The 22,611-nt window shown below is 42.7% G+C and overlaps 1 protein-coding gene and 1 pseudogene across 1 annotated transcript in view; both read left to right on the top strand.

The window, feature by feature from the left end:
- Tmod3 (tropomodulin 3) overlaps positions 1–22,611 on the top strand; it is a 62,551-nt gene that overhangs the window by 28,675 nt on the left and 11,265 nt on the right. Inside the window, exons 3-6 of the mRNA XM_051140510.1 lie at positions 1,786–1,942; positions 15,061–15,183; positions 16,785–16,874; positions 21,212–21,342. Of these exons, the coding sequence (XP_050996467.1) occupies positions 1,786–1,942; positions 15,061–15,183; positions 16,785–16,874; positions 21,212–21,342 (501 nt within the window). The remainder of the gene's footprint in view (positions 1–1,785; positions 1,943–15,060; positions 15,184–16,784; positions 16,875–21,211; positions 21,343–22,611) is intronic.
- LOC127184524 (uncharacterized) lies at positions 6,771–6,890 on the top strand (annotated as a pseudogene).

Here is a 22,611-nt window from a genome sequence, read left to right as displayed (position 1 = left end):
ATCAGGTGGAAGTCATCATTAAGGGATAACACTAGTTTGCAGTTATTTGGTGATAGAATTATTTTATGTGCATATTTATTGATCAGTTGTTAAGAATAAAATTCCTAGCACTCGGAGAGGCAGAGGCAGGCAGATCTCTGTTAGCTTGAGGCCAGGTTGGACTACAAATTGAGTCCAGGACAGCTAAGGCTACACAGAGAAACCCTGTCTCAAAGGGAAAAAAGAAGAGAGAGAATAAAGAAAACTGTTGTTGGTATTATTTGGACAATAAACTTATTATCCTCCTGCTTAAGCTTTCTGAGTGCTGGAGTATAGGCATGTGCTACCGGGCCAAGCTAGGAGAATTTTCCTTAATAGTCCTTGGAGAAAAATAAAAATGTCAACTCTAACATAAATAACAATATAAATTTAAAAACCACCTCTGGAAAAAATAATAATCCACAGATACTTAAAAAATTAAAGGGTGAAGCTAGGCCAAATGACTCCTTTCTATAATTCCTGTACTTGAAAGGATGCAGCAAGAACGAAGAACCATGGCAAGTCTGTGGCCAGCGTGGTCCACATTGTGGGTTCTAAGCCAGCCATGGTGATGTGTCAAGAGTCTGTTTCAAAAAACAAAACAAAGCAAACAGCTAATGGCTATTTCCTGCTAGTGGGATACTACCTGAAGAAGATATGAAGGTGCCTGTTTTTAATAATAATATAAATGAGTTCTACCTACTTAAAAAAAAAAAATAGACTTGCTAGGCAGTGGTAGCACACCTTTTAATCCCAGCAATTGGGGGACTGAGGCAGGTGAATCTCAGAGTTCAAGGTCAGCCTGGTCTACATAGTGAGTTCCAGGACAGCCAAGGCTCCAAAAAGAAACCTTGTCTCAAAAACAAACAAAGACTTGTGGGCTCAGCAGTAAGTACCACTGTGACTTACCCATCAACCCTATGTAAGATCCCAGTGCAAGAAGGGACCCGACTCCAAAAGTTGTTCTTTGATCTCTACATACACGCCGTGGCGTGTGCACTTCTCTACACCCAAAATCAGTGTGTAGGTTAAAAAAATTTTTTTGGGTAATACATCTCATATGATCATGCTAAAATCTTGCAAGGAGATATTCAATGCCTGCATCATGCTAGTTTCTTGATCTTTCTTTCTTTTCTTTTTTTTTTTATTTATTTAAGTAATTTATTCAGGTTACATCTCGATTGTTATCCCCTCACTTGTAGCTTCTCAGTTCCCCCTCCCTCCCTCTTTCACCCTATTCCCCTCCCCTAGGCCTGTGACAGAAGGGGACCCTCCTCCCCCACCATATGATCACAGCCTATCAGGTCTCATCCTTGTAGCCTGCTTACCCTTCCTCTGAGTGCTCCCAGGCCTCCCCACAAGGACATATGCTCAACCATGTTCATAGCAGCCTTATTCGTAATAGCCAGAACCTGGAAACAGCCTAGGTGTCAGTCAAGCAATGGATAAAGAAACTGGTACATTTACACTGTGGAATACTACTCAGCTCTTAAAAACAAGGAAATCCTGAAATTTGCAGGCAAATGGATGGAACTAGAAATGATCATCCTGAGTGAGTTAACCCAGACCCAGAAAGACTCACATGGTATATACTCACTTATAATTGGATACTAGCCCAACAGGGATGTCCCACGAAAGTCCTCACTAAGCAGGAGACTGGGATAAATGCTGGATCTTGATCTTTCTTACATGGAAAATTTACAGAAGCATTTGGTGTTGGCATTCTTGGTTTGGTGGTCATAATGGCTGACTCATTCTCTTTGGCAGAATGCCCTTCTGCCCGCAGGGTTCCGGCAGAAGAACCAGACATCAAAGTCCGCCACGGGACCCTTTGACAGAGAGCGTCTCCTTTCTTACCTAGAGAAGGAAGCGTTGGAGCATAAGGACCGGGAAGACTATGTGCCCTACACGGGGGAGAAGAAAGGTGAGTCCGGACAGTAGGCTGTCCTTCAGCAGCTTTGGTTTCTTCTTCTGGTGGAGACACTTGGACATGTTAGCAGCTTATCCAGGGAGTGCGTTTCTAAACCGTTCATTAGTGAAGTTTTATTACAGACTTTGTACAACACTACTTCACACTACAAGTTAAGGAATCGTTATTTAAAACCCACTAGTTAATACAGAGTGCGAGCGAAAGCAAAGCAAGCTCTGTTTGCTACTGTCTTATCATGAGTTTGAGGAAACTCCTAGTCTTAACTCCTTGATGTTGTAGTGTCTAATTTGTCCATTTACTTACGTGTAAGCACGCTGATTTATCTTCCTTAATCACTAAACAGGAGCAGCACGTGACTTAAGTTGAACTTCACTTTCCAGAGGAAAATGGTTCACTAGCTAAAGTTGCAGCTCAAGAAGGTACCAGCTGACACAGCAGCTCAGGAGTGGGCGTGAGCTACCTGAGAAGCAGGAAGTGGGGAACCTCAGACAGGCAGTAGGATTTTACTTAAAAGCACAGCTAGCTAGAAAGTGTCCAAGAAGGTTTAGCTTGTATGCAGGCCATACTACAAAAGGTACGGTGACGGCTAGAGTGATGGCTCCTGGTTAAGGCCACGGGCTGCTGTTCTGAAGAACCTGTACTCAGTTCCCAGTAGCCATGTTGTACAGCTCACAACTGCCCGGGGCTCCAGCCCCAGGGGCTCACTTGCACGTAACTCCCTAACCCTAACCCTAACACTAGCCCCAACCCTAACTCTAACCCTAACCCATACACATAATTTAAAAAACAAAAAACCTTTTAGAAAATCAGAATACATAAAACAAGAACCAAATATATGAAAATACAGGGTACAATTATAAGTATTAGGTGGATGTAATAAAAGCAGGAGGCTTTAATTTAAGGGTTTCTTTTTTTAAATGTGTGTATATGTTTGTATCTGTGTTTGTTTTATGCACCCATGTATAAGGGTCCCTGCGAGGCCAGAGGATGGGGTTGTGGAGCTGCGGTCGTGAGCCGCCCAGTATGGGTGTGGAGACTTGGGTGCTTTGGAAGAGCAGGAAGTGTACTAACCACTGTACCCATCTCTCCAGCCCCAATTTGTTTTGTTTTTTTATTACTGCACTCACTCATTTATTTTCTGTCTATATGTGTGTGTGTTTGGGGGCGGGGCATAGGGGTGTGTGTGCATGTGAAGGTCAGAAAACAACCTGAGGAGTGGGTTTTTACTTTCCACTTTGTGGATCCCAATAATTGAACTCAGATCATTAAACTTAGTGGCTTACCTACTGAGCCATCTCCAGCCCATGAAAGCTATTTTTAAAATTACTCACTTTCCTTCTAAGACAACCTTGAATTTACCTAATAGGGAAGAATTGTGGTGGTGGGTGGTTGTTGTTTGTTCTTTCTCTCTCTCTCTCTCTCTCTCTCTCTCTCTCTCTCTCTCTCTCTCTCTCTCCCTCTCCCTCCCTCCCTCCCTCCCTCCCTCCTTCCCTCCCTCTCTTTAGTGCTAGGATCACTGGTATGAGCTAACATGCTAAGAACTGCTAAAGTGCATTCTTTTTTTGCAGCACTAGAGTTAAGCCCAAAATCTTTTGCATGATAAACAAAACATTCTACCACTGAGGGGCATCAGTGTGTTTAAGTGTGTTTTTCCTAGGCAGACCCACAGCACACATCTATTCAGTTCAAATACCTCTAACAAGCTCCTTTAGGAATACTATCCTGATATGAAATAATTTTGAAGAGATTAATCCAAGTACCTTCATTGTAATTCTAAATCTTTAAAAAGTAAAATTATAAGAGTGTGTTTGTTTCACTTGTAGATATTATATTAAAATGTGAAAAAGACATGGGCTCTTTCTTTCTTTCTTTTTTTCTTTCCTTGGTTTTTCAAGACTGGGCTTCTCTTGTAGTCCTGGCTGTCCTGGATTTACTTTGTAGACCAGGCTAGCCTCCATCTCCCAGAGATCCGCCTGCCTCTGCCTCCCGAGTGATGGGATTAAAGGCATGCACCACTACGCCTGGCTAGATGTGGGCTTTTTGCGTCTTTAAACTTTTGCAAAATGGTAATGAGGATATAGCTCAGTTGGTAAGAATGCTTGCCTGTGCAATGAGAGAGCCTGCACTCAGTCCCCAGTGCTGTGTAAACTGGGTGGGTGGTACAGTCTGTAATCCTGTCACTGAGGAAGTCAGAGCAAGGCCAGCCTGGGCTACATGAAACTCTGTTTCACACCACATAAACACACACACACACACAGTAAAATTGCGGCTGTGCACAGTCAAAAGCAAGGATGAAGGAGACTGTCTACTGCTTTCTAACAATGATGGACATACACAGTGATAACTTTGGCTGATTATGTCTGGTCACACTTGTACATGTCATCTGTATATAGTCTGTCTCAGAGTTTGCCAGTGTATGAGTTTGTCACTTGGACGCATTATGTGCAGCCTTTAGTATTTCTTACTGAATTTCAGGCTGCTTTGCCCCATTCACCTTTGCTCCTTTATCCTTTTCTCATGGCATGCCTCGCTCTTATCTGGATGTTTTTTTCCTGTGTTCGTTACTTCAGTGCCGTGGCCACAGTCTATTTGCTGCAGGTAGGTGTGTTCCGTTGGATTGTTTGAGCTGCTGACTCACCAGGGATGGGCCGGCCCTGCCGTCCCTTGAGGAGCACTTCTGTTCCCCCAGCTAGTCCTTGGGGCAGAACCCTCTGCACTTTATCATTCCCGATTGTTTGTTTGTTCTTTCCAACTCTGAGGATCTAATATTCCTGACTCCTTCCCAAGAATTCCACATACTCCACCTTGCTTCCTCAGGGTGAATTAACCACGTTTTCCTAAATGAATGGCTTCTTAAATACTTTTCAATTCACTTGCCTTAGCTTTCCAGAGAACTCATATTCTCCAATATTCTAAAAGAGGCTTCCCACATCTTGCTGAGTATATGACTTCTTTGGAGACCATTTGACTCTTGATTGAGTCAGAAAGATCATAGTTAGATGCCTTACAGCAGCAGTATCTAGGGTTTTGATGGTGTCTGAAGTTCCACAGCAAAGGTTCAAACTCCTTTGTTGCTTCCTTTGTTAATTTGGAGGTAGGACTTGTCCCAGAGATCACTTTTTCTGATGTCACTTTTTTTCCTACAGTGTTTAAAAAAAAAAAAGTTTGAATTTTAAACTTCCAGTCCTGGGTTTTGTTAAATAAGAAAATTAAAGTCAGTCAGATAGAATGTTGGCTACTGAAGAATACAATAAGTAGATGTTTTCTTAGATGCTTTTTTTTTTTCCCCAAAAAGTCCTTCTGTTCAAAGTTTTGTCAGGAGCTAGAGAGATGGACTCAGTGGTTAAGAGCACTGGCTGCTCTTCCAGAGGACAGAAGTTAATTCCCAGTGCCCAGATGCTGATTCACAACCATCTCTAACTAGTCCCAGGGGATCCAGTGCCCTCTTATGCCTTCCACAGGTATTCACACACATGGCACACACATGCAGGCAAAATGTACATACACATAAAGCTAAAATTTTAAAGGTTTTTAAAAAAGAAAGTTATGTACAGGTTTTTTTTCTTAACTTTTCTTAAATTATATGTATCTGTGTGTGTCAGTCTGTTCATAAGTGCAGATACCCTAGGAAGGCAGATTTGGGGACATTGAATATTAATGTAGTGCCCTGTGTGGTAGCACATGCCGTTAATCCCAGAACTTGGGGGGCAAAGTTAGATGAATCTTTGCAAGTTCAAGGCTAGCCAGGGCAACTCAGTGAGGCCATTTCTGAAAAATTAAATAAAATAATTGATGACAATTTGTTCTGTTTATTATAAATCAATTCCTTCATAATATAAAGTTTATAGCCCGATGTAATGGTGCACGCTTTTAATCTCAACACTTGGGAGACAGAGGCAGGAGGATTTCTGAATTCAAGGCCAGCCTGATGTACAGAGTAAGTTTGCGGATAGTCAAGGTGACACAGAGAAACCCTGTCTCCAATAGAAATTTAGGTAGATAAATAATTATGACTTGTGCAAAACATGCAAGAAGATTGTAATACAGCACAACACTAATACACTTGGTAATGAATGGCTTGGGGTAAAAGTGGTACATCCGCCCTCTCTAACATCTGTCTGATGAAGCCTAGCGTCTCACCCACCCTGTGAGGCATTAGGGCTAAACCACGGGAAGATACTTTTCCTCTTTTGCATTTTAGAAAGCTACAAACAGATTTGTCAAGAAAAATACATATTTTAGGGATTTTTAAAAATTTTGTTTGCTGGCTTTAAATGTTTATTTTTTAATTTATGTGTATGCCTGAGTAGTGACAGATGGGTTTTTCCTACCATGTAAGTCCTTCTGGAAGCATTTTTATCTTCTAAGCTATCTCATTGCCCACCCTCTTAGTTTAAAAACAAAAATAAAAAAAACAGCTTTATTTGGGGCTGTAAAGGTAGCTCAGCAGTTACATGTTTCCCACTGTTGTGGATGATCAAACACACACATAGCTACCTATTCCTCCAGCTCCAAGGGGCGGGCACATGCGCGTGCGCGCGCGCACACACACACACCTCTTCTAGAGTGTGTAAAATAGTCTTTAAAAAACATCTTTTGGGCTAGAGAGATGGCTCAGTGGTTAAGAGTGCTGCCTGCTCTTCCAAAGGTCCTTAGTTCAAATCCCAGCAACCACATAGTGGGTTCACAACCATCTATAATGTGACCTAATGCCCTCTTCTGGCCTACAGGTGTGCATGCAGGCAGGATACTGTATACACAATAAATAAGTAAACAAATAAATAAATAATTTTTTTTTTTTTAAAGCAAAACACATCTTTTGACTTTCCCTAGAGGCATTGCAGGTGTGCCTGCCGTGTCACATGTGCGTCAGTAGGTGTGTCAGGAAAGAGGCTATGTCTGCACAGGGTTCTGACCCATGAGTGATCAGTAGCCTAACATTCCCTGACAAAAGTGAGCCTGCAAGGACCAGCAGTCCAGCGCCAGGCAGGCCCAAGATGGGCAGCATGCCAGAGACTAGAAAAGTCCCACCTGGGACCATGGGTCTTGGGCAGTTAACCCTCTTGCAAGGGGCTACCAGTCAAAGAGTGAGCCTGAGATGACCACCAGACTGGCACTGTGCAGGCCTGGGGAGCGGGGAGACCATGCCCAAGATGACCCCTGCCTGGCACCTGAGACCATTCCTGAGACAACCCCAGACACTCAGAGACCCTGGACGTCATTAAGAGGAGCAAGTGAGTGGTGGAGACATGGAAGAGAAACAGAGACAGAAGGATGTGGGCACAATGAACAGGCAGAACCACAGACTTGAGGGTAGTGAGGGACAGCCTGGTGCGAGTAGCCAGTGATGCCACCTGGGACCATGGTGAGATCCTGGCCTGTGCTGCCACCTAAGCCATATCTGGGCCTAGGGCCCATGTAGCAGCAAGAGGAGTGTGTTACCACCAAAGGCCAGGTGGATGTTCCTGGTCTGGATGCCACCAGGGAACATGCTGAGTGCAGAACTGGCTCTACCCCTCACCTGGGCATTGTGGAAAAGCTGGCCCTGGAGGCATGAGAGAGCAGGAGAGCTGACCCTACCCATAGCCAGTTGCAGTATTCAGAAGAGCATGGAGTTGAGTGTGATCTAGCCCCCAGGATAGGAGCATGGGAGAGCTGGCCCTACCACTGTCTCTCCTCCCTTTCCCCCTTACCACTTGTAGCAGGCAGGAGACCTAGCCTTGGGGTCATGAGAGCAGGAAAGTTGCCCCTACCACTGTATGCAGGGTGGTGGCGTGGATGAGGGAGAGAAGCCCTCCTCCCCTCCTTTGTCACTCAACATCTATGGAAGGCAGGAGAGCTGGCCCCGGTGTTGGTGAGAGTGGGAGATCTTGCAAGCTGAGCAGCTCAGAAACCTCTCAGGCCTAGATCCAGTGCTTTGAATTGGCCAACCCCATCATCTACCTCACTGATTTACTGCTGGAATGCATAAAGGGGCCGGCCCTACAGATCCAAAACTACAGGATCTCTGGGGCCCTCATATCAGACCAATGTTACCTTTGCAAACAAAGTGTGGACACATTGTGACTCACTACAATGAGATTTTTTTTCTCTGTTGTGGGGGAGGGGTGGGGTGGGAGGGTATGAGGGCAGGGGGCAGATGTGTGGGATTGGGATGCATGATGCAAAAGTCACTAAGAAACAATAAAATAAAATTAATGTTAAAAATAAAACATTAAGCACCTTAAAAATCTATTGTTTAAAAAATCTATTGTTAATAAAGATTGTATAAAAGGAAATTCCCATGCCATAAAAACCTCCCCATTTAAGGTACATGATTCAGTAATGTTGAACATATTCATAGAATTATACAACAATTCCACAATTTTGAGTTTAGAATAATTTCATTAAACCCCAAAGAAACCTTGTACCCGTTTATAATCAGTGACTCTACCACATCCCCATCCTATGCCATAGGCAACAACTAATTTACTTTCTGGCTCTATAGATTTGTGTTTTCTGAACATTTCCTATCAGTGGAATATACGGCATGAGCTGATGTCTGCCTTCTCTCACTCTGCAGACGCAGATCTACATTTCCAACCCGTCCTGCCTTTTTACAGTAGACTCATATTCCATTCTATTTTGTTATTTGACATTTGGGATATTTCTGATTTTTAGTTATAAGTACACTGCAATGAGTATTGTGTACAAATGGAGTGGTTGCTTTTGGTTTTTTACTTTTTAAGATAGTTATATGCTGTAGCCCAGGCTGCCCACAAACTCCTAGGGATCCTCCAGCCTTAGTCTTCCAAGTGCTGGGTTTACAGGTGTGAACCATTACACCCAGCATTCTGATTTGATAGGATCGGTACTTGTGATTGGAAGGGGCCTCTAATTTGATGGGGTTTTGCATGTGACTGTCCCGCTGTCTACTGACCTCAATTGAACTATCCTTGAAGATAAATCAGTTTCACAAAGTATAAGAGTTTACTTATAGATTCTATTCCATTGATCTAAATATCTCTTCCTCTACCTGATAGTACTGGCTTAATTATAGTAGATTTGCATTAAATCTTAAAATGGTCAAGAGTGAGTTCTCAGGTATTGGTTCTTTTCAAGGTAGCATGGCTTGCTTAGATTTCCATATCAATTTTCAGATTAGCTTGTCACCTCCTATAAAGTGATCATTTGGGATTTTGAAAAGAATTCAAGTCAAAAAATAAATTTGACGACTCTGCAGTTTAGAGCATTGGCTGTTCTTCCAGATGACCTGGGTTCAATTCTTAGGACCCACATGCCAGCTCACAACTGTCTGTAACTCCAGTTCCTGGGGATCTGACACCCTCAATAGACATACATGCAGGCAAAATACCAGTGCACATAAAATAATAAATCAGTCATGTAAAAAAATTTAGAAAGAGCCCATAGATTCTATATTCATAAACTAAACTTAGATCCTACCAAATTTATACTTCCTTATAAAATTAATCTCTTAACTATATGTTAATTACAAAGAAAAAACAAATTAATTACTTTTTATTTTATTATTGAGTAGAAATTTTGTTTTGTATTTTTTGCCTTTTTTTTTTTTTTTCCTTTTGGCACCAACAATCCAACCTGACTTCACATGTTAGGCAAACTAATACCTGTTGAACTAAATCCCCAGCCCTACTCCCCTTTTATTGAAAACAGATTTTTTTTTCTCACACACTGTATCCTGATTACAGTCTCTGGTCCCTCTACTCTTCCTCGTCCTTCATACTTCCCTCCCATCTGGGTCCACTCCCTTCCTGTCTCTCATTGGAAAAGAACAGAATGAAGTAATTACTTTTTATTATTATCACATTAATACATATGGAGAGACCAACACAAAGAGAAACAGGTACCGAGTCCATGTCAGGAACCATTTGAAAATAACATTTGGTCTGTGTGCTGCCACCTTTCAATATCCTAGTAAGATTATAACAGCTCATTTTTAAAGCTGAACTTATTTAGAAATAAGGCATCAAGTTATATTTAAAACGTGGAAGGAAATGTCAGTTCATCAAAAATCATTATCCATGTGGAGATTATTGTTATTTTTAGTGCCTTTAAAAACATAGTAAAAATACCATATCTCTGTATTTAGCAAAGAACTAATAAAATGAGTTTGATAAAAAATAAATAAATATAAGCCAGGCATGGTGACGCATACCTTTTTTTTAATATTCATATTACATCTCAATGGTTATCCCCTCCCTTGTATCCTCCCATTCCTCCCTCCCTTTCATTTTCCTCTTACTCCCCTCCCCTATGACTGTGACTGAGGGGGACCTCCTCCCCCTGTATATGCTCATAGGGTATCAAGTCTCTTCTTGGTAGCCTGCTGTCCTTCCCCTGAGCACCACCAGGTCTCCCCATCCAGGGGAGACACTTTAATCCCAGCACTTGGGAGGCAGAGGCAGGTGGATCGCTGTGAGTTCAAGGCTACACAGAGAAACCCTGTCTCAAAAACCAATAAATAAATAAATATAAAAATGTATGTTAAAATTTCCATGTCTTTTTAAATTTTGTTTAGCCTATTTTGGGTTTTTTTGTATTAATATTTATTTTGTATTTTTAAACATTAGCAAAAGTTTGTGGGTGAGGGAAATCAGATATGAATAATACTTCAAGAAGTGTGGGTGAGGATTACAAAAATGAAGATCTTAGATTTTTACAGTGCTTTAGATCCCTTCAGCTCCTCTAAGAGGAGAGCAGCTATTTGAGAGTTTTCTTTCTTTGTCATTTTCTTTTCTAGTTTTACTTTTTAAGACAAAGTCTTAAAAATACTGTTTAAAACCCAGGTTGGCCTTAGACATTAGAGTGACCTGAAAGTTCTGCCTCTACTTCCCACATAAGGCCATACCAGCTTTCCTTTTTTTAATTGACAAAAATTGTGTGTGTGTGTGTGTGTGTGTGTGTGTGTGTGTGTACATATATATATAATATGCAACAAAACTTTTTATATATGTCCACACTGTAGAATGGCAAAATCTAAATATTTGATATATGTAATTTTCTTGTGACAAATAGATTGTGGTTTTGTTTAGTCAATGAATGCCATAATCCAGTGATTCTCAGCCTTGCCTGCTGTCTGTTGGAATGCAGATGCTCCCAACAGCACATCAGACCAACTAATAAACTAGAGTCTCTGGGATAGAACTCAGATATTAGAATTTCTCAAAGTTTGCTGCCAAGTCTTGTAAGCGTTCTTCACTTAGAACCAGCTATCAACAGGAGGGAATGCAGGCAGCCGTGAGCCCTGGGAAACAGAACAGCCAGAGAAGTCATACCTCTGACAAACCATTTTGTTGTTCGATGTCAAGCCTGGAGCGTGTGCGTGTTGAACACGTGCTCTGCCACAGGGTCACACTCTCAGCCCCCTGTAGACCGTTAGATTGTAGTAATAACCACTGTGAGGATTTTAGGACACAACTATTTGGATTTGCCTTTAATTATGAATCAATAATAAAAGATTCTCTAAAGGGCTAGAGAGAGAGATAGCTAAGGGGTTAAGAGTACTTGTTACTCTTACAGAGGACACAGGTTTAGTTCCCAGTGTACACACACAGTGGCTCACAACTGTAAACCCAGTTCCAGGGGATCCAACCCCCTCTTCTATCCTCTATAGGCACCAAACATGCACATACAAAAATGTGACCAAACACTTATACATATAAAAATAGTTTTAAAAAAGTTTTTTAAATTACCAGGATCCCAATATTTTGAATCAGTTATATATACTGCCATATATAGCTTGGCATTTGTTTGTTTTGGCAGGAAGGCCTCCTACTAGAAATAATTAAGTTTTTAAGCTACCAACTTACTGAAAGAAAAGTTTGGAAACGTTTATTCCAGGGCTGGACAGAGGACCCACACGGCTGGCAGCTCACAACCATTTATATATAACTCCAGTTCCAGAGGATCTAATGCCCTCTTCTGGCCTCTGTAGGCACCAGGCATGCATGTGGTACATACACATACGGACAGGCAAAACACCCATATGCATAAAATAAAAGTTTGAGAACTTTTATTCTTAGGTATCCTACTTTAAACCAACATGTTCAAATTATGCTTTAAAAAATGAGGCCACTTAGACTAAAAAATTGCTCACCAAGTAGTTATTCAGCAGGTTGGAAGGCCTACTGTGTCCTACAAAGAATCCAGCGATGACCAGAACACAGATATCTTCTGTGCTTGAGAAATCTCAAGGGAGGGAGACTATGGAGGGTTAGTGGAGCAGGGTCGTGTACTTCATGAGCTCAGCGCTAAGATAGACACTGTTGCTGCTGTTCAGGACCACCCACAGATTCTTACTCTCCACCGTCACAGCTGAAGGGCACACACCGTTAGCCCTGCACTTGGGAGACAGAGGCAGACACAGAGCGATCTCTGCATTCAAGACTGTACGGTGCGACCCTGTGCCTAAAAAGTCTGTATTTGCTCTCTGCCCTGGAAGTGTGTCAGTACATGGTGGACCGGTCTTTATTTGGGGGCCTAAGGTGAAACAGAGCAATGTGATAAGAGCGTGTTGTGGAGCAAAGAGGCTGGCCACATGGCAGCCAGGAAGGGCCTAGAAACAAGGTGTATCTCCCCAGACCTCTCCAGTAACTTGCTTGTAACTAGTCTTCTCATTTCCCACCCTACATTCCAGGGTCATCACCGTACAGATCCACCCAGGGGTTAGGTCACAGCCCTCAGGATCCCGTCACTAACACTGGATCACCAGCTGGGAAGCAGGGCTTATGTCCATGAGTTTTTGAAGTACTTCGCAGCCAAGTTATAACAACTAAAACAACCGGATAAACAGTAACTGGCTAGTATCTGCCGGACTGGTTATCACAGATCTCACACTGGATGTGTCTACTGAGCACTTTAAGTATTTCTGAATTTTTATTAATCAAGTAGCCACAGCTAAGGCATTAAGTACAGTGCAGCAATAGACACACACAATCTACATTTAGTGTTGTGGATGGTACTTCAAGTAAAGAGGAAGTGAAGAGGAAAAACTCCCCAAGGCTTGCCTGTCAGCTGGGAGAGACTATGGGAAGGGCAGCATCCTCCTCATCCTCCCCCTCAACAAGTGGAAGGCAGACAAGATAAGATGGGAGTGGGAGGAAGTTTCACAAGATATAAAAGGCAGTGAGTGGGAGGCGGGACACAGCTGTCTAGTTACCTAGAGAGCTTGGAGTCATGGCTCTATTGTCGGGGACGCAGTCACAGAAAAGTAGGCAGCTCTTCCAGAATCTCGGGGTCCAACTCTCAGACCTTGACAAGAAACTCCTGCTATGTTCTCAGAAAATGCCTCAGCACTCAGGAGGCAGAAGCAGGTGGATGGATTGCTGTGAGTTGAAGGCGAGCCTAGTCTACGTAGTGAGTTCCAGGGTAGTCAGGGCTACAAAGAGAGACTCTTTAATTATGACTTAAAATAGCCAAAGAATCTGATAGAAAGGTATACAGCAGCATATATAAAAAGATGGGGAGCTTTTTATAAATAAAGATAGCAGAGACATGAAATTACTTGGTTTTGATTTTTTTCTTTTGAGACAGGATCTCAAAGCTCAGTGTAACCTCAAACTTCCCGTCTCCTTGCTTCTACCTCACAGCTTGTTGGTGTGCTCGCTTCAAATGAACAGTTGCTAAGTTTTAGGACACCACTTGGGACATAAGAGAAATTTCCTTGCAATTAGAACTCAGTAAAATGTAGGGTTTTCAATGCTACCTTTGCTCTGAATAATGCCATGGAGACCTTTATGTTTATTAAAAGCCTCAGGCGCTCCAGCTGGGCAGACACTATTCTAACCTGACAAAACTGGCCTGGCCTATCCCCAGCCCCGCGGCCAATTCGCTGCCATCTTAGTCTCACCCTGCTTCTGAAATCCCACCTTATCCTCTCCTGCCCAGCTATTGGCTGTTTAGCCCTTAATTTGACCGATCAGAAGGTGATGGAGAAAACTGTTTACAGCACACCAGGACAGGGGATACTTCATAACAATGACAGTGCCAAAGTCCAGAGCGCAGCCAGATCCCCAGGTACAGAAGTCAGTATTTGCATACACAGTGCACAGTGCACAGCAGAACTCAGTTTCAGGAACCAGAATTGTCACTGCTGTTCCTCAAGTGACTATAACAGTTTATAGCTTAGCAATAAGAAATTGGATTCCAGCCAGGCATGGTGGCACCTGGCTTTAATCCCAGCTCTCAGGAGGCAGAGGCAGGCAGATCCCTGTGAGTTCGAGGCCAGCCTGGTCTACAAAGTGAGTCCAGGACAGCCAAGGATACACAGAGAAACCCTGTCTCGAAAAAACTAGCAAAAAAGGTAATTGGGTCCCCCTAGGTTTTTTGTTTTTCTTGTTAGGGTTTCTCTGTGTAGCCTTGGCTGTTCAGCAACCTGTTCTGTAGATCAGGCTGGCCTCGAATTCATAGACATCCACCTGCCTCTACCTCCCAAGCACTGGGATTAAAGGCATGCACCACCACTGCCTGGCCCCATTTTAATTTTTTAATTTTGAAGTTTTATAGATTGCCTCGAGTTTTTGTTGTTGGTGTGTGTGTGTGTGTGTGTGTGTGTGTGTGTGTGTGTGTGTGTGCGTGCGTGCGTGCGTGCGTTGGTTGGTTTGGATTTTGTTTTTTTTTCCTTTGCCAAACTGTCCTGGAGCTCATTGCTCATGATGGCTTGAAGCTGCTGGTCCTTTTTCCTTAGTTTCCCACGTGCTTGGATGCTTAGTCAGCTAGCTTCATTTAAATATTGATTCAGTGTTTGTGAAATAACTCATAAATGCTCCACAAAAGAACTGGGCATTGTGCACTCAGGAGGCTGAAGTGAAAGGATTATGAGTTGTTCTAGGCTAGTCTCAGCATCCGAGTGGAATTCCATCTCAAAATAGAACAGAAAATAAAAAGAACCATTTTTATTTTCAGAGGTGGGAGAATTTCTCAGTGATTCTTTCTCCCTAGTAGGTATAGCCTGTATATTGCTGTGGGTGTCGATTTTGGCCGACTTGTCCATTTCAGTTGCACATGCCTTGCCTAGTGTTTGTTGGAAGGGCAGAGATGCTCATGACTTAGTAGCAGTGGTGATGAATAACCAATGATGCTTTGTTTTTCAGGGAAAATTTTTATCCCCAAACAGAAGCCGGTGCAGACATTTGCAGAAGAAACTATATCCCTTGATCCAGAATTAGAGGAAGCTTTGACAAGTGCTTCCGACACAGAGCTGTGTGACCTTGCAGGTATCTCCTAAGACAGGGGAGTTTTAAGTGAGTGTGGCATGGGGAGAGCAGTGCAGGGCCCACGCGCATGTGTTATACAGTGCGTGCTTTGTACTTGCCACAGTAAATCTGACACTAGGGTTCTTCTAAGTACTCTCTATGGGGAAATTTTATAGTGACAAAACCTCTTTATTTTCGAGCTGGAGAGATGGCTCAGGGGTTAAGAGCACTTGCTGCTCTTCCAAAGGTCCTGAGTTCAATTCTCAGCAACCACATGTTGGCTCCCAACCATCTGTAGTGAGATCTGGTGCCCTCTTCTGGCCTGCAGTTGTACATGCAGGAGAATATTGTATACACAATAAATAAGTAAGTAAATAAATACATAAATATATCTTTTAAAAAAAATTTTGTTTTCTATGTTGCTGTAATTTAAAGTCTTTCTAACAACAAAAGCCATTCCATCAGCTGGTGAGCTTGTCCCGTCTGAGCACTAGAACAGCCTTCAGGGTCCACTTGTGCTCTGTTTTATGAACTCAGGAACTGTATTCACTTCCTAACTGTGCTGAAGTGGCATGGAACACTGCAGACTTCTTGTCTTCCCATTGCCAGCTTCCTACTAGGCTGCTCTTCCCTACATACTATGCAAATACCCATTTTCCTTGGTAGAAAATGTGATCTGTAAGGAGACCCTCATGCCAGATAACTCTAAGAACTGACATGTTTGAAAGCAGAGTGAGGGTTCTTGGGAAGGACCTTGAAAAGGGGCAGAGGTGTAGTGTCGCAGCTACAGGAGGTTGTGTGTTCTTTGAGGACAGAGGACTAGTGGGTTGGCAAATGGAAACTTCATCAGAGAAGACATCAAAAGATTTTAATGTAGCTAGGAACAGTGGCACACGTCTTTAATCCCAGCACCCAGGGAGACAGAGGCAGGTGGATCGCTGTGAGGTTGAGGTCAGCCTGGCCTACAAAGTGAGTCCAGGACAGCCAGGGCTACACAGAGAAACCTTGTCTTGGGGTAAAAAAAAAAAAAAAAAAAAAAAGAATGTTTCTGAAGATGCTGTTTTATTTTAATGAAAGGACATAAGAATACTTTTAGTATAGTTGCACGGGCCACCAGGCCTAGCCTTGGACTCTGACTTTGTATAGTGTTAGGTTCCTACAAACTGAAACAGTGAACCGCAAGCAGATCTTTCAGTTTCCTCTTTTAGCCACCAGGTGGAGCTAAGCACAGGCTTTTATTTGGGATCAGCCTGGCTCACACTATTGTCTAACTTAAAAGATATCTAGGAAATAACATGGGTGTTGCTGAAAATAAAGGAGAGATAGTTGGTGATTTCTAAGCACTACCCCCACACCACCCTCTTGTTTGGGTGTATAAAGTCCATTTTCAGATTAGTAGGAAAATGTTAAAATTATTAATAAAAAATTTCGTTTGCAATTTGGGTCCTGGGCACACATCTCTATGTGTACAGCTACATGGAAGGCTCGGCGAGGAGGCCTGCTTCAGCCCAGGAGTTGGAGGCCTGCCTGAGTGAGACACAGCGGGACTCCATGTAAAAACAGTAGAAGCGCCGGGGCTTAGAGACGGCAGGAGCGGAGAACTGACTCTAATGTCTCTGCAGCTATTCTCGGGATGCACAATCTGATCACAAGCACGCAGCTCTGTGAGGTGGTGGGGAGCAGCAACGGCGTGGACCACGGCCATTTTTCAAGTGAGTAATTGAAATGCCTTGTGAATTCTAATTCTTTGTCAAATACATTTGCTTCCCTCTGTGTATTAACTTTGATACTTAGTACACCAAGTAGTGTGTGTGTGTGTTTGTGTGTGTGTGTGTGTGTGTGTGTGTGTGTGTGTGTTTTAAAGTTCAAGTTTTATATTATGGCCACAGAAAGCCATTAAAAATATAAAATTTAGTCAGGTATTGTGATTCATGCCTATAATCCCATCATTAAGAATGTTTCCTGTCCGGGCGTGTTGGCGCACGCCTGTAATCCCAGCACTCAGGAGGAGGCAGAGGCAGGGGGATCACTGTGAGTTGGAGGCCAGCCTGGTCTACAAAGTGAGTCCAGGACAGCCAAGGCTACACAGAGAGACCCTGTTGGGGGTGGGGGGAGAATGCTTCCTGAGCCGGTGGTGACGCACACCTTTAGTCCCTGCACGTGGGAAGCAGAGGCAGGTGGGTCTCTAAGTTTGAGGTCAGCCTGGTCTACAGAGCTTGAGGACAGCCAGGACTACACAGAGAAACCCTGTCTTGAACAACAAAAAGAAAAGAAAGAAAGAAAACTTCTTTTCTTCTGGATGATGGAAGTTCAGTTCCTACCCTGTGCAGCTTACAATCACTTATAACTCCCGGGGATCCAGTGCCCATTCCAGGCCTCCAAGGCCCCACGTACAGTAGCAGTGTGGCATACATATACATAAATTAAATAAATATTTTTTAATCAATTTTTTAAAAATAGAATACTTGGTGTTTTAGTCTTTTTTTTTAGACAGGGCCCCACTGTTTGGGTCCTGGGCACACACCTATAAGTACAGCTACATGGAAGGCAGGCTTGGCATGGGAGGACTGCTTCAGCCCAGGAGTTAGAGGCCTGCCTGAGACACAGCAGGACTCCAGGGCCTTAGATGGTCTCCAACTCAGATCTGCCTGTCTCTGCCTCCCAGGTGCTGGCATGCGCCCCACACCTGGTGCTGGCAGTGTTTTACTTTTAATGTGCTAGCAAATGTAATGGAAACTGCTTTTGCCACATAAGTACTACTGGCAAACAGTATAAAAACTGGGCAAGCTTAGGGTTTTGTTTTGTTTTTTAGTTGTTTTTCAGAGTGAGGACCCAGCACAGGACCTTAGGTACTACATGGAGTCTTGGCCACTGCACAGCCCCAGCCCAGCCATACTTAGCTTTGGTTGACATTTTATTTTTATGTTGCTAGCTTTTAAGAAATCCATGAAGAGTCTCAGAAAGTTCTGTTTTTAAAATTATAGGATGTTTTTAAATTCTCAGGGTAAATATATGCTATTATAGCATATTTAAATATGTCGTAAATATCTACACTACAAAGGAATGTCTCAGAGCTGCAGCTCTCTCGCTGGAGCATCTGGGCTTGGTTACCAGCACCTACGCGGTGGTCACAGCTCCCTGTAACCCCAGTTCTAAGGGATCCGGGTGCCCCTTTCTGGCCCTCATTGGCTCCTGCATGCATGTGATATACATATATTGAAGTAGGCACATATATGTACACATAAATAAAGTTTCTAAAAAGGAAGTAAATGTCTCTATTCACAAGTATTGTGTAGCTTACCACCCCAGCTGTTAACAAGTTGACGTATGTCCTGTTTTATAATTCTGCCCTGTTTAAAGTTTATATGCAAATGTATACATCTTATGCATAAATTGTCATTTTAGTAAAATTTATGTATTTATTGCAACTTAATTTTTCAGAATTTTAATTAATATTAATTACATCTTTATGGGTTTTTATGGCTACTTTGTCTGTATGTATGTCATTGCACCCATGGTGACCAGAGAGAGTGTTGGATTCCCTAGGACTGGAGATGGTTGTGAGCTCCCCTATGGGTGCTGGGAATTGAACCCTGGTCCTCTGGAAGAGCAGCCAGTGCCATAACTGCAGAGCCACCTCTCCAGCCTACAACTTAATTTTTTGATAATAGCACTATTCCTAGGGTTGTTGTTTTTTTTTCTTTTTTCTTTGTAGATTCTTCCTATGGACCTCCTCTGTGCAAGCTCAAGGGAGCTGGCGTTTTAGAGTGCTAGTGAGCCTTGGTCAGCAGTGAGGGTTCTAACCTCACACTACACGCAGACTTACTTCATTCAGACTTTTATACAGCTATCTTTTACATTGTTCTATATAGTTTGGCTATTCCCTTACTTTTTAACTTTTTGTTTTCAGAAATTTTCATTTGTGAGAAAGAAGAAAACATCAAGTATTCATTACCCGCCTCAGCTATTCCATTGGCACTGCTGACCTTTCTTCTGCCTCTCTCCCGCCTTCTTTAAATTTTTTCTGAAGTTCTTTTTTTCCCTTCTTCTTTCCTTTCTCCTTCCCTTCCTCTATTTCTTCCTTTTTTTTTTTTTTTTTTTTCTCTCTCTCTTGCATTGAGAGGTCAGTGGACAACCTTTGAGAGTCTGTTCTGTCTATCTTGTGGGCCCTAAGGATGGAAGACCATCAGACTGGCAACAAGCACCTTCACCTGCTGGGCATCTCACCAGCCAGTCTGCCTGCCTGTCTTTCCTCTTTTTCTTCCTTTCCTCTGAAAATTTTAAAAGTCAAACCTTCCTATTTTTGTCACTTTATGCATAAGCATTAACACACACATATATACACATAACTTATATATGTCTCTCACAAATTTAAAACTCTAAAAACAACTTGGGCCGGGCATGGTGGTGCAGACCTGTTATCCCAGCACTCAGTGAGGCAGAGGCAGGCGAGGCCAGCCTGGTCTACAAAGCAAGTCCAGGACAGCCAAGGCTATGCAAAAAAGCCCTGTCTCAAACAAACAAACAAACAAACAAACCAAAATAATAATAATAACCCAATGCCATTATTAAACATTAAAATTAGTATTTACTTCATACCATCTGAAATTCAATGTGTCCAAAACTTCTCTTACTTTCAAAAATATCTCATTCTTCCTTCTAATCAGAATCCAAGTAAGGGTAACATACTACATTTGTTTGTTTTTCGGTCTTTTTCCTTTCTTTACAAAAACCTTTGGCCATGTTGCACATGTGTAGATCTGAGGACAACTTATGGGAATTGGTTTTCTCCTTCTACCTGATGGGTCCTAGGGATTGAACCCAGGTGTAGCCTTGGCAGTAAACACTTGTACCTGCCAAGACATCTCACCAGCCAAGTCTGATTTCTTAACAGTTCTTTTCTTCAACTTCATCCTCTTCATGCCATGCCATCTGTTTCACCAATGAACTAGATTATTTGCCCAGTAAAAACTTCTACCTCCTGGATTTGGTTTATTGCAACGTGAGGATGTTATTTTACACTTCTCTGTCTCCCATGCTTCTATGAACTTCAGGTCTGATGGCTAGGTCAGATTCAAAAGGAGGGATTTTGCTTACATGATTATTATGGGGAGTTGGCAAATGCTCAAATCACGTAGCTTATCAAGTGTGGTCCCTGACTTTTGGAGAATGTTAAGACGGATCATTGAGAAACTGTGTGTGCTGTGGTGGTCCACACCTCTGGTCTCAGCACTAGAGAGGATTGCAAGTTCTAGACAGCCCTGGCTACGTGGCATGACTCTGCTTCAGAATGAGACAGAGGGAGGAAGAGGAAGGAAAAAAGGAGATGAGCTGGTTCCGGCATTGGGCCAGCCCATCCACTTACAGTTCCCCATGAACCTTTCATATAATTGTAACATCCCACCGAACAGATATCATTTTAAAAGTCAAGCCTTGGTTTTGTTACTTTGTGCCCGTATACAATTCTCACCAATTAAGAATTTTAAAAACATAACCCACTGCCATTATTAGATGTTGGACTTTTTGTTTGGTTGGTTGGTTTTGTTTGTTTGGTTGGTTGGTTTTGTTTGTTTGGTTGGTTGGTTTTTCAAGGCAGGTTTCTCTGTGTAGCCTTGGCTGTCTTGGAACTCACTCTACAGACCAGCCTGGCCTTAAACTCAGAGATCCACCTGCCTCAGCCTCCTGAGTGCACCATCGCCTGGCTTAAATGCTGGAACTTTAAAAATACCCCTCCTGTGGTTTTAGGAATCTGAGAGCTTGCTCAGGTCTCCATTCTGTGAAGTACTCCCCCATCTCCCGTGCTCCACCAGCTGGAAGAAACCTGCCTTTGTAAACTTAAATGGGAGCAAACCTACTCTTCTCTTGTTTTCTGCATTCAATAACTTTTTAAAATTTAGTGCCATAAGTAACTACTAAGTTAAAAGGGCTCCTTTAGCAAGTGTGCAAATGCATGGCCTGGGGACTGGGGGCTAGGTGACAAGTTAACCTGTGTCTCCTCTCAGTTCCAGCCGTCTCGGCCAACCTCTGTTCTTCCCCTGTGTTCCCACAGATGTGGTGAAAGGTGAAAAGATTCTCCCAGTGTTCGATGAGCCACCGAACCCAACCAACGTTGACGAGAGTTTAAAAAGAATTAAAGAAAATGATGCCCAACTTGTTGAAGTTAATTTGAATAATATAAAAGTAAGTGTGTTAAGCATGCAATATACATATGTACCAATATCACATGATGTCATCTCTGACTCAGTGGGGCCCAGGGCACTGAAGCAGCAGTTCTCATATGTAGCCTTAACCCTTCTGCTTTAAGGTGACGTATACTAATGGTATGTGAACATAGATTCCCTCGGGTTAGCAATTCAGCATTACAGAAAGAATGTAAATTCAGCACATTATCAGGAAATTACTCAAATTTTAAAAATACTGCCCCTCTTTTTTAAGGGTTTTTGTTTTAGTTTTAGTTCTTAGTTTTTCAAAGACAGGATTTCTCCTGGAAGTCACTCTGTAGACCAGACTGACCTCAGCTCAGAGATCTGCCTGCCTTTGTCTCTGAGTGCTGGCATTAGAGGTGTGCACCACCATTGCATGGCAAAATGCTACCCAGTTTAAAGAACTTTAGCCTTGGGCTGGAGAGATGGCTCAGTGGTTAAGAGTGCTGCCTGCTCTTCCAGAGGTCCTGAGTTCAATTCCCAACAACCACATGGTGGCTCACAACCATCTATGATGTGATCTGATGCCCTCTTCTGCAGATAAAGCACTCATATACAATAAATAAAATAAATAAATCTTTTTTAAAAAAGAACTTTAGCCTTGGGGTTTTGTTTGTTGTATTGTGTTTTAATCAAGTTTCTGAAGGTATTTTTAATAGAGTTAAGTGAAATTCTTTTAGTGTATGGTCCTCAGTTGTACAAGCTGTAACAGACCGCTGTCAGGTTGCAGAACAACACATAGACAGCTGACTGGCTGATGCAAAGCCCTCCTGTAATGCCGGGAGCCCTTTGGGCCCCTTCGTGATTCTCTGGCCACTCTCATCCCTGACAGCTACTCGGTTTGCCTCCTCCAGCCTTGTACATGGAGTTGAGATTGCAGCTTTTGGGTCTAACCTTTGGCACAGTGCATTAGGGACTCACCCACATTGTGTAGGCTTCATTAGTTTGTTCTTTTCACTGCGGAGTTAGTCTCTCTAGGTTTTGCTGTGGTTGGTTCATCGGGAGTCAGTCAGTTGGCATGGTTGCCTGTTTGGAACGGCTATGTGTAAAGTGGCCGCACACATGTATACACACGGTCTTTGAAGAGTACAGCTTCTTGTTTCTCTTGACCAAATGCCCAGAAATTGGCTTTCTGGGATCTTACTGGTTTTGTTTTTTTGTTTTTTCAAATTACTCTTACTAATGGTTTGTTGTTTGTTTTGTGGCAGGATCTCTAAGTAGTCCTGGCCGTCCTAGAACTCTGTGT

This window comes from Acomys russatus, chromosome 32, assembly GCF_903995435.1.
Source record: "Acomys russatus chromosome 32, mAcoRus1.1, whole genome shotgun sequence".
NCBI lineage: Eukaryota > Metazoa > Chordata > Mammalia > Rodentia > Muridae > Acomys > Acomys russatus.
Note: the sequence above shows the minus strand (reverse complement) of the source record. Positions and strands in the feature narration are given on the sequence as shown.